At 41.6% G+C, this 12,828-nt stretch overlaps 1 protein-coding gene across 1 annotated transcript; it reads right to left on the reverse strand.

Moving 5' to 3' along the window:
- Positions 1 to 5,686: 5,686 nt before the first annotated feature.
- On the reverse strand, positions 5,687 to 12,515 carry LOC137274186 ((Lyso)-N-acylphosphatidylethanolamine lipase-like). Its single transcript, XM_067807232.1, has 6 exons — positions 12,433 to 12,515; positions 10,709 to 10,803; positions 9,250 to 9,771; positions 8,102 to 8,219; positions 7,606 to 7,792; positions 5,687 to 7,120 (listed from the first exon to the last, which is right to left on the reverse strand). The coding sequence occupies exons 1-6, from the start codon at positions 12,480 to 12,482 to the stop codon at positions 6,977 to 6,979; spliced, it is 1,116 nt and encodes a 371-aa protein (XP_067663333.1). The 5' UTR covers positions 12,483 to 12,515; the 3' UTR covers positions 5,687 to 6,976.
- Between the last annotated feature and the right edge of the window lie 313 nt (positions 12,516 to 12,828).

Here is a 12,828-nt window from a genome sequence, read left to right on the forward strand (position 1 = left end):
TGTTTGCCGCCGTGATATTTGTGGAATATTGCTGAAAGCGGCATAAAACTATGTTCATTCACGGTATGTGTCATGTCTATTCATTGTGTCAAAGGAACTTGGAGTATCTAACATTGGTGTCATACGTACAATGACCACGAGATACAAGAAAGGTGTGATCACTTGAAAATGAAGAAGGGATTATGCCTAAATTATACCCAGTTGCACATATAACCCGTGAAGACCCGGTTGGAATCGATCATTATTAACGCAGGCACGTATGAGGCGACTAACAGGAACGGATGGTCCGGCTCGTTGACTTGGTTGACACGTAATCACTGGATTACCTGGCCCACACTCAGTTATTTGCAGACCGCCTTCATATAGTTGTATTGCTGTGTGCGGCGTAAAACTAAACTCACTCACTAAACTTACACCCGAAATGATGTAATACTAGTACTTTAAAAGAATGTATAACTTACTCGTAATTAGTGAAGGTAAAGAATCGTCTCCTTGTGGTGAATAGATAAATAAATGGCTCACGATGCTGAAACATCAGAAAAATTATTCATTTGGAATATCCATTTTCTGTAGCAACGACAAAGTATTTTTTAATATGTAGGACAGTGTTTATCGCACATGCATGCCGTATACACTTCAACGGGACCACGGCTGCAAAAAACAGGTCGGTTTTGTCCGTTTGATACTTTTGTTTCCCTAGACTAAACATACATTGCTTTAATCATTGTTGACCCTTGACCGAGGAAGTCTGCAGCCTGTCACATCGCTCCACCGAGCTCATGTAGCGGTACACGGAAGGCAGAACCTTGGTTATCACGTAGTATAACAACCTTCTTTGTATTAAGTCGTAAATTGCCTTAACCGCTGACGGAATTCTCCAACATCCCACTTAACCTGAAGTACGTTTGTTGTTGAATTCCACAATTTGGATTGCGAATTGAGTCCTGATCAAACTTTATCGGCGCCATTATGTACACATGTCAATCTCGCCCGAGGATTTAATCGTTCCCCATCACCAACAAGCTTCATTGTTCCCACAGCACAAGGTTTTCTACGCTCAAACACACTTGGTCTCGACAATTCGATCAGTTGATTTTGACACGCAGCTGTAATGCTGATCAAATAACTTCACTTAGCACAAATCCTGAAATATCTAGCAGGTTTCTCATGTAACGTTTTGTCTTCGGTCAGCAGTAGAAATGCATGCTAGTGTTTTGTCTTATAGTACTGAATAGGATCCAGAAGCTAGTCAATTTCACAACAGCAAGCGGAAATGAAGTGCAGAGATGTAACTCGATTCATTGTTACGTTTGTTATAGCTGAACTTTATACGTAATTGATAATATTATTTAATAGTAATAACACTGAATGAACTGATGATGAATAATCTTTGGAGGTGAATGCACTGCTTTATTGTTACATGATTTACGGTAATTAATAATGGAGGTTTAACTATTAAGTAATATTCAATAACATGGCGGGGTTGGATAGCAATGATCTAATTGTGAGCACATAGCGGTTTAAAGATGCATCCCTTGCCCAATTGACAGGAACCTGTGATTACGGGTTGTGCTCAAGACTCGCCACAGTTATGATCCATGATGATCGTGGATTGACGAGTCAATTGAAGCAATGATATTTCAGCATGCTGCACCTTCGATGGATATCTCTGTCCATACCCATGACCACAAACTACATTTCAAGTGTCACAAAGTAGCCTACAACTTTCACATGATCATTTAATCTCCTTCTTGTCCGTAATCAGCTCATATTAGATCAAGCCTATTGAGTGACCCACCCTGTTAACCCGCTCTAAGTCTGCAGCGCAGGGATATCAAGCCAGATGAGTTTAAGAGATCTGAACCAAGTGGCGCCTTGAGGTCTTGCAATAACGGAAGTGCTGATTGGATAACGAGAACGAGGCCACGAGTCCTATAATCTTTATTGACTCCCGAAAGATTGTGGATGTCTCTAATGACGAATGGCGTATTGATGTTGCGTTTTGTTTTAGTGTAGCGTGTTCTGCGTGTCAAACTGGAAAATGAAGATGTATTGGAATCAGCAGAACCAGAAATAAACTTGACATCAATGCCCTAGTGAGATAGGATAGTGAAGGATAGTGTCCCTTCTTCGATAGACGATACTCAAAACATCAGTTTTTAATGGATCACGGTCATGCTCGTTCCTGCGCCACATTTACCGTTATAGACACATCAACAAGAGTTCGGCTCACCTCATTTGTAACGACGCATACAATGAGCCACACTTTAATTCATGTACGAACGTTTATGTGGATGCTTGATTCTTTTGCCCTTAAGATATTTGAAATAATGCAGCACTTTAGTAATTTCTGGAAATGCCATTTTTCTATTTTATAAAACCAAAGCCCAAACCGAGCTAAACGTGCTTTGGAGGATAAACACCTGCTTGTAAAGTGTCACCGAGCATCTCCTCTACAACCCTTGGTGCTATAATGGATACTTGTTCCATTCCTTTGATGAACACACGGGCTGCGGAATGTGTATTGCCGCTTTGTTTCTTGAGTTACAACACGGACAGGTTCCCTCCTCTAGTAATGGTGAGTGGGAAATACAAGGGTTCACATTCAGGCGTCCGGCTCATGGGCGGATCCCCATGTGTGTGTGTGTGTGTGTGTGTGTTGGGGTGTGTGACTTGGGCAGATACAGCCTTTTGGAAAAAAAAGTGGGTGGTGGGGGGTGGAGTGGGGGGTGGGGGGTGCAATGTTAAACGTGTGACTTTTAGACAGGCGATAGCGTCACTGCTATTACATGGATCTTGGGTTTGCATCGAAAGATAGTGTGTGTTTTCAACTAATTGGTGTAAACTAATTAGATCATTTAAGGCTTGTGTTACCGCCCTACTTTGTTTCCATCTCCCGGAGAAAATGTTGGGACATATATAAATCTGTGTAATGTCAGCATTAATACCCTTGGCATTTCCTAATCTGCGCCTGCATCAACATGACTGACAACAATACGGTCGAGTACCATACATTAGGTGACATGGACGACCGCATTTGTATTGACAGTTGGGATTTGGAGTTATACCTCACACCTTACGAGTGTCAGTTTCAAAAGTGTTTTGCTGTGAACAACGGCAGACAAATAACGCTCCCGGGGCTTGAAGTAATCCGCTTAAGTCGGCGTTACCGTTAAAGGTTACTGAAAGTCATTAGTTGCTAAGAATAGACTACTGATAATATGTTTTGTGAGATGCAGATCTGTATATGGTTATGATCTCCCCTTGTCTGGAAACTCTGCTTCCGAGACGAATTCTTTTCGAAAGGTCAATAAAAACATTGAAAAACATAGCTAAGTCTCCATAATTTCTTTAACTGAGGAAGATAGGTTATTGAAATATAAACTGAGGGTGTTACAGGGCAGTGTTGTATTTCGTACAACAGTGTCTCAGTTCTTGTACATTGTACCCGTGGCTTCAGTAAGGGTCAGTAGTAGACCATATTTAGATTTGGTTGGTTGTTATTTTACGTTGTACTCAGCAATTTTCTAGCTGCATTTTCGCAGTAAATATTCGATTCTGGACCAAACAAACCAGTGATTAATACTATTAGTATCGGTATAACTGGGATGCCTTGACATGTGTCAACCAAGTTGGCGAGTCTGACCTGACCCGTTAGTTGCCTTTTATGATGTGCATGGTTTGCTGAAGACCAGTTAGAACCAGGATCTTTACGGCTTCGAGCAGAAAATTAAATGATCTAGAAGTCTTTTCCAATAGCTTAGTCTGTAATCGCGTGCCTAAGAGTGGTATATAACAGTAGCTAGATATTTGCTTCTTATTACACATTACATCTCGAACCACCACAAGAAGACCAGGACTGACTTGCACGAAGCAATCTTAGAGCTACAATGATTGTAACTCCCATTCTCAAACATAGGCTTAATATATAGTCGTAGCGCTAAGATCGCTTTGTGCAAGTGGTCCCACTATTTTGTGTAGTGACGTAGTGTTGCGATCATTTTCTTTACTGTTAATACACAGCTCTTGTACTATATTACATCTGGATTTGTATTGCCACTCAGATTTGTACTGTCATAGTGATAATTTTGTATTGTGTGTACAGATTTTTAAGCTTGGTTATGTTTTTCCAGTACAACAATAATTGTTAATTGCCTCATACAGTTGTGTTTTTTGTTGGTTTGGCACCTGGGTCTCCTTTTACGAAGCAGCTAAGGTTAACGTTAACTTCCATTTTTAACACTGCTCTTAACACTTAACGTTACCTCAGTGACTTACGATCACCTTAGTGCTCTGTGAAAGGAGACCCTGGTTCTTTTATGAACGGATTCCAGTTTAAGTATTTAGTATAAATCCCATCGTTATCCCAAACTCACGAACTGTATCATTAAAAAAGGTAGGGGATGGTGGATTTACAAGACTGATAAAATGCAAATGATGAAGTCAAGAGGTCAAGGGGTAAACGGATGACTGAAGAGAAATTAAGGGGAAATATGAGAATTCATTCCATTTCTTTGGAAGTGTCTCACCTGTATAGATATATATTACATGTATGTACTTTTAATCACATGCATTGACACTGGCTAGTGGTATACTCGCAAAATGGAATACCCTTACTTTTGTTAATGGTCTGTTATGTGAGTGACAACTGAGCAAGCTCATCTGCGTGCAGATAGCGCTGCACGAGTTACTTCCCTTTACTAGACTGCCTTGTTTACAGTTGAACAAAGTTGCCTTAAAACAATCCTTATGATCCTGTGTTAGTTGATTAAACTTTCTCCCACCAAGTGGTACAGTCGGTGACGTAACAGTCGAGAAGATTTCACTGATCATAATGTAAATGCATCAATTACATTCAAGGTGATAGTCACCTCAATAACTATGTGATATCTAAACGTTCCATATAAACTAATACTGAATGGTGACTGAATGCTGTGTAAAACAGTGAAACCAGTCGTTACAAGTATTCCGGCGACCAGTGCTCGCAGTGGCCAGACATATCCCATCTGCAGTACACTGCTCATCCTGTCCAGACCGATACATCAAGTTTACTTTTACGCCGCACGTAGTAATATTCCAGCACTACCCCGGCCCGGCGCGGGCATCAGAAAGGAACTTCACACATTGTAACCATGTGGACAATCGAACCCGGGTTTTCGGATTGACGAGCGAACGTTTTAACCACTAGGCTACCCATCGCCCCGACTGAAACAGTTGTTGATAGGCTGAACAACGACTTGCACCAGGATGTCACAGACTGAGGAGGGGATGGGGATGGGGATGGGGATGGGGATGGGGATGGAGATGGGGATGGGGGTGGGGGTGGGGGTGGGGGTGGGGATGGGGATGGAGATGGGGATGGGGGTGGGGGTGGGGGTGGGGGTGGGGGTGAGGGTGAGGGTGAGGGTGAGGGTGAGGGTGAGGGTGAAGGTGAGGGTGAAGGTGAGGGTGAGGGTGGATGTTGGTGTTGGTAGGTGGTGGCGAATCGGACCAGATCCAATATTTCAATCACGAGGTTACCGCTAGTGATAATAACTAGACGGAGAAGTATATATATTGAAGCAATGAATCATTATCTGAATATAGCCGATGTTATATCTCACTTCTTCTAAATGTTTATTGGTTTTATCACGCTTGATGATTCTGTTGTTCCGACTCGAAGTATTAATTATAATAGTACACAGTAATAGTCATACATGTATTTTATTCACAAAATCAACATATATTTGTAAAACAACACAAAAAGACGAACCACGTGTAATATTAAATATATAACCATAAAACATATAAATATACAAACATACTTCCACCTTAACTTCAGTTACATTGGAAAGATAACAAGGTTTCCCCGAGATCTTTTAACTTAAAAAAATGTTATTACCTGAAAAATCGGAAGGCAATGTCGGTCAACAGTTGTAATTGTATATTTATATAAATAATATACTAATGCACAGATAAGAGGCTTGCATATCCCTCAACCCCTTGCTAACCACACCTTCACTCCGACCCAAGCACACCTGAAGCAATCGCGTCTTGTCGCTATGTTCACGTGGAACACCGACAAACAAAGACAAAGAGAACACCACGCGTTACCTCCATTCAGCTGCAGAACGAAAGATGTTTCACTTTTTCGTTCGACTTGTAGTTCTTTCAAAAGGTGATTCGCAGTTTTACAGATGTAACTACATCTGTTATCAGTCCACTCTGTTGATGAAGCATTTAGGCTGGAATACATGTATAAAGCTATGACAATATATATTGTGTGTTTATATATACAATATATAATCTGTGTTTGAAGTCTTACATTGAGCATAGGCATCGCAAAATGCAGTGCAAGTGGTGCATTTGCCAGTTTTGTCCTCAACAATAAGCGCAAAATGACTTTACCATACACCCTATTATATAGTACGACTTCATAATTCATATCAAAATAACAACAGTGCTGAAAATATTGTTCAACTGTGGATTATGCGGGTTATAAACAGATACATTTCGCCATCAAAATGTATATGTTATTTTGTCATGTTTTATCACAGAAACGCTACGTATATGTCCACCATCATCGAGGTGACACATCATCGTCATATGACGTTGCATAACCACGTACACAGGTGACACACGATCGTTATATGACGTTGCATAACCACGTACACAGGTGACACACGATCGTTATATGACGTTGCATAACCACGTATACAGGTGGCACACCGTCGTCATATGGCGTCGGATAACCACGTATACAGTGACACAACATCGTCATATGATGTTGCATAACCATATGTAAAGACGGCACACCATCGTCATATGACGTGACACCACCACACTCCTTTGTGGAATGCCATTGTCATATATAGGTGGAATAGCATCGTCATATTTCGTCGCCCCGTCACGTCCAGAGACGGTACTCCATCGTCATATAACGCACCACAACGTGTACATTTGGAATGCCATCGTCATATGACAGTCCAACAGATGATTAAGTTGACGTCCTCTTGAAGCTGCTCCCTGCATCCAGCTCTTCACGGGAAGCAAGGTCCACCGCGTCACAAACCTGCAGTACTATGGAGTTGAAGGCTATGGGTCTGTCCGCGTATACGTGGTGACCAGCGTCCGAAACCGTCTAGATGGAAGAAACATATTGGCATCAGCTACAGAAACAGTGTGTCCACTGTACATGAAGCAGTATTGTCGGACTGTATTAAAATATTTAATACCCAACAATTACCAGTTGATCCTAATCCAGACTACACAGAAACATATCAAGACATATAATATCTGCATCGCGAATCATCATTTAATGCTTGGGCCATTAATACATAATCCACAATTCGTAAATCCTGAAATTTGTTATTCTGGACAATTTCACTTGGAAGTATTTCGTCCCTATTGTCCGATTTCTCGGGATTTCAGTGTCTGTAAATATGACTAAAAGACATGGGTACCGCCATACCGACCATACAACTGTCATTCATAATTATCCTCCAGCTACTTGTGTTATATGTGCGCTAAAGTATATAAGTATATAACACTGAAAACGTGCCCTATGCAGAAAAAACTTCACTCGTTCAACTGACCAGTAATCTGTTTCTAAGCAATGGGACGTACATATGATTCTACGTGGCTACCAGCACGGAGTTGCTTGACGTTGTCGCCGACATCCCCGTCCAACCAGGACTCCTTCCCATGTATGAACGTCATTGGCACCCTGGCGTCCAAGTCAGCAATCCTGCTGATTATTGGGTGTTTAGCCCAGCGGAACTGGGTCTGCAAGGTTTTGGCTGCTATTTCCCCACTGTAAAGATACGCAATCTTCAGTTAATAAACATTCAGTTTGTTGGAAACATTACAAAATGAATATTGTGTTACGCTGCATCTGACTTCATGATCATGAACTGAACAAACCAGTGGAGCGAAAATATTTCTGATAACGATGACAGAGAGTCAGCTCGCAATAACATGACAAGGTGATAACACTATCAGTGTTTAAGATCGATACACGTAGGCAAAATATCCATGAGCTGCCCGAATTATAACTTCGTCAGTCACAAAATGGGTTTGAACTTTGTCACAAAACGGCACTGCAAAAACAGAGTGGACAAACCTTGGCTTTTGTGCATTGCAATGGTACAGGTACTGAAGGATTAAATCTTCGTCGTCGTTTAAATAGTTGGCATATTTCGCCTTAAGATCTGGACGGAACCGTTTCACAATACCAGGCCCTGAAAATTGAGGTAAAGGAACCTGATATACCTATAGTCAGTAAATCTGAAAAGTAGCACACTACTATTCCATACACTGTAGATACATCTGGGCTTCATTTAAGCTAACATCCTCGATATCTCCAGGGTATACCCTACAGTCAATCCTTTTAGCTAACTAGCCCAGTGTTAAATCCATGAAAATGTTTACCACAAAGATGTGTTGCTCTGTTAGCAAAAGATTGCCTACAAGAAATAGATCCACCATATTTGTCGCACGACTCTCTTCCAACATCATCGATATCTCAAGGGTATACGTTCCGATAAGTCTCCACTATATCCTGGATGCGTCTACGGGTCGGCTGATCATTTTATTACCTCCCTTTGCTGGCTCCGCATTCAGATAGTAGCCAATTAGCTAGGCCACCGTTAAAACCGAGTTTGCCACTGCCAAGAAAGACAACGGTCGCAGCTGTGAAGGTTTATTCGCAGTGCGACTCAGATTTTGAGGTAATAATACAGACAAATTGATAGGTCCGAAACTTTAAATCATACGTATCATATATGCAAGAACTCCTTCTACCAAGCCTCTGAGAACGCCTGCATGGTTTGTGCAGCTAAGTTTAATCGGTTAGATTATTTAAAAAAGCGAATGTGAGTTTGCTCAACTTCCCAGCGTAGACACCTGCTTGGATAAAAAGTCAACCAAGGGAGGTAATAAATATATCGGGCAGAGTCGTAGATGCGTCCAGGGTATAGTGGAGACTTATCGGAACGTATACCCTTGAGATGTCGATGATGTTGGAAGAGAGTCGTGCGTATTTGACAAATATGGTGGATCTATTTCTTGTAGGCAATCTTTTGCTAACAGAGCAACACATCTTTGTGGTAAACATTTTCATGGATTTAACACTGGGCTAGTTAGCTAAGAGGACTGACTGTAGGGTCAGGTCTGGAAGTGTCAAATAACTTGTACATTAATTATTACTTTTTTCTCATTAAGGAATGTAAATTAAAAGAAAATCCTGAACGACCACATACATAAACTTACCATAGGGTCCGGCCAACCTGAGGGCTGTGAATGGATTGAATGGTTGGAGGACTTTCACAAGGGCACGTGCCCACAGCGGATACCGTTGCCTTGTTTCGGTGGTGGGTGGCTTCTCTGGGTAACCCCAAGGGTCAGCCAGAATTAAATGCTCAACCCTTTCAGGATTCTGTATGGCATAGGCGCTGCTGACAAATCCCCCCAGGCTGTGACCTAGAAGTATGAAGCGGTCAAGTTTGAGCTCCTGGCGCCACTCTTCCAATGACCTCACGAATTCTGCCTCGGCTTCCCTTGCGTCTGTGCTGAACGTGGGTCTGGAGCTTCGTCCAAATCCAAGAAGGTCAAATGTATACACGGGCCTGTTCTCAGCAAGACTGTCCAGGTTCTGGATCCACATGGCCACCCCACCGCCCATACCGTGGACCAACACGAGGGGCATGGCGTCCAGGTGAGCGTTGACGGTCACTGTCCATATATTATAGTTGTTTGTCTTCACGAAACGGCCATTTGTTTTGCTTTTAACACCTGCAGCAAACAACATCTACATGTGACAACTGATAATCTGTGTGTCTTGGACATGTTTTAATGTAATCGTAATGATGTAGAATATTTACAACGTGCCTTTCTAGCCGTCATATCCCACTGAAAGCGCACAAACATAATCTCATTATCATAGCGGCCACGTGACCTATACCACCGGAAGCTGTTTACTGATTGGTGAACAGAGGCAGGTTTGAACAGAGGCAGTTTTGAACAAACCCGCTTGCATAAGGTGAGACCACACGTATCACACATTTTTCGTTGTGTGGCAGGACCGAAGTCCTAGTAGTTCTCAAGAGTCAAGCTGCCCGTCATCCGTCAATGACAGAGGAAATAGCATATAACTGACAGTTCAACTGTCATTTAACTAACACCTTCAAAGTCTGTATGACATGCAAGATCCATCGAAGTGCTGCTGGGTACTATATTGACCAATGTCATGCAGATGACAGTCCAGTCATTTGTTGCTAATTTATTTAGGTATGAAAGCCAGCTCAGAGGGTCTACAACCTTAACAGAACCAGGCTTAAAGTTTGTCAGTTTCGTTGCAAGAAAAAGAGTATTTGTATTATGTCGTCTCTTGTTTACACAAAAATGCTAGTTTAATAATTTTCAAACATATTAAACACCTATTTCAAGAAATGATTAAAACCATTACTGCTGATACACTTCTAACGACAGTATTCCTATAAATACATATATAGATATCTTTAAAAAACATAGCCAATATTTAATCAGAAACATATTATGACAATGCTGCAGTACCAGTGTGTATCTTCCAGAACATGAAGTAACAGAATTGGCATGCAGTTAAATTCAACTAGACAAACAGATCTGTAAGTATCCAAGGTACTTCAATATATTCAACCATAATCAGACTTTCAAGGGTTCGTAGTTTTCTACTACAAGAGAAACTCCCTACATTTTAGAATCTTCTGTTCCACCTCTGCTAACTTCCCTGCTGATGTCGGCTTCCAGTGCAGTTTACACCTTCTCCTCCTCTCCATTGGGTCATCTCTGAACAAAGGTTAAAAAACAACAACATCAGGTCCAGTGATCACATCACGGTGTAGATCGAAGCTCCCCAGTCTTATGTAATTATAAACTGACCCTTGTTGGAGCCTTAAACAGTGAAGCTTCAAGGTTGGTTGGCTGTTGTTAAACGCCGCACTCAACAATATGCCAGCTATATGGCGGCTGCCTGTAAATAATCCAGTTATCAACAGCATGAGCATCGATGTACGCACATGGGATACGGTGACATGTGTCAACGAGGTCAGCGAGCCTGACCACTCGATTCCGTTAGTCGCCTTTCACAAGCATGGGTTGCGGAAGACCAACTCCAAGCTGGATCTTCATTGGGCTATGCTTCATGGATAACGTTTTACCTTACCTTAGACCATAAAGTACTTACTCAACTCTAAGCTGGATCTTCATTGGGTTATGCTTCAAGGATAACGTTTTACCTTACCTTAGACCATAAGGTACTTACTCAACTCTAAGCTGGATCTTCATTGGGTTATGCTTCAAGGATAACGTTTTACCTTACCTTAGACCATAAGGTACTTACTCAACTCTAAGCTGGATCTTCATTGGGTTATGCTTCAAGGATAACGTTTTACCTTACCTTAGACCATAAAGTACTTACTCAACTCTAAGCTGGATCTTCATTGGGTTATGCTTCAAGGATAACGTTTTACCTTACCTTAGACCATAAGGTACTTACTCACATTTACTAACTAAAAATGATTCTCGTAATCTTCAGCTTGGATTGTGAACCTTTGCTTAAGCTCGGTATAGACACACAAACAACATGCGTGTGTGCGTGCGTACGCGTGTGTGACATGTGTCACATGAGAGATGCACATCACTGAAAGTTGACCGTGGTGTGGTCGACATGACACAAACTAATAACAACATATTGCAACAACGACTCGATCCCTCGCAATAATCAATATTTCATTATTACAGTTCATGGTTTGTGGCATATACGTTACGTTTAATATCCTGCATTAATGTGTACCGTATTCCTCTAATTGAACGTCGGTACTTATAATTTCACGCTAGTCGTCAGCAAGGACTTCATTAAAGACCTGGTGTTTATATTCTGTATTGCTGGCCATCTGGCTTGTCTCAGTACAAAATTACCCCGGCACACACACACACTGCACTATCAGGAAACAGTCATTATTAAGCAGCGAAGAGTAATCATTACACACGGAAAGCTGATGTGACAGGTATCATTAACTTCAGCAACTGATAGCCCGGGCTCTTTTATGGACCTAACGTGAGATAGCGGCCAGAGTTAATAAGCTCAAACCTGTCCCTTCTAATTTCAAAACAGACATAATTAACCTCGGCTCAGATCACACCGTGGGTCTCCAACACAACATTTCAGTTTTGGGACAGAGTGTTTAACGTGATGTCACTGACAGCCAGGCTGCATGTCTTACGCCTAATAGAACATAAACGGTAAGTGAACATTCCTGACAAGCATAGTGCCCGAATCTACCCTGGCGTTCTCTTTGTCGCAAAACCTTACCGTGTCCTGAAATATCATCATATCCTCATCACTGATAAATAAAACATAAATAGATATATGCTAGCAATTTGTATATTAAACAGTCAATTCTACGTTCGTCTTACATAGAACTCTCGTTCTCCTCGATCTTCCCTTCCTGGTCGATGTCCGCCATGTTGCCCTGTAGTCACGTGACCTGGTACACAGCGCTGTGGTATATATACAATGACTTGGCAGAATCAGGCCCGTCCTTTGTTGACATAGGGAGTGAGTCATAATCACAGGGCCTGATCATTGCATTCTTATTTGGCTCTGAACTCTATTCATAAGTATATGTTAGTGCAGTGTTGACCCACAGTTCCCCTTAGCTTTCAAGTGCGACATGAAGTGCAGTCCTGAGTATAGGCGTAGGTAGATCTATAGTTTAAAGCGAACACAGTTTTTTTAATATACAAGGTTTCCCACTTTAAGTTGCACCTGTTTCATTCCTCACTTAATTTACTTCAAGAAAAAAACCCCAA

The sequence above is a fragment of the Haliotis asinina genome, chromosome 2, assembly GCF_037392515.1.
Source record: "Haliotis asinina isolate JCU_RB_2024 chromosome 2, JCU_Hal_asi_v2, whole genome shotgun sequence".
Classification (NCBI taxonomy): Eukaryota; Metazoa; Mollusca; class Gastropoda; order Lepetellida; family Haliotidae; genus Haliotis; species Haliotis asinina.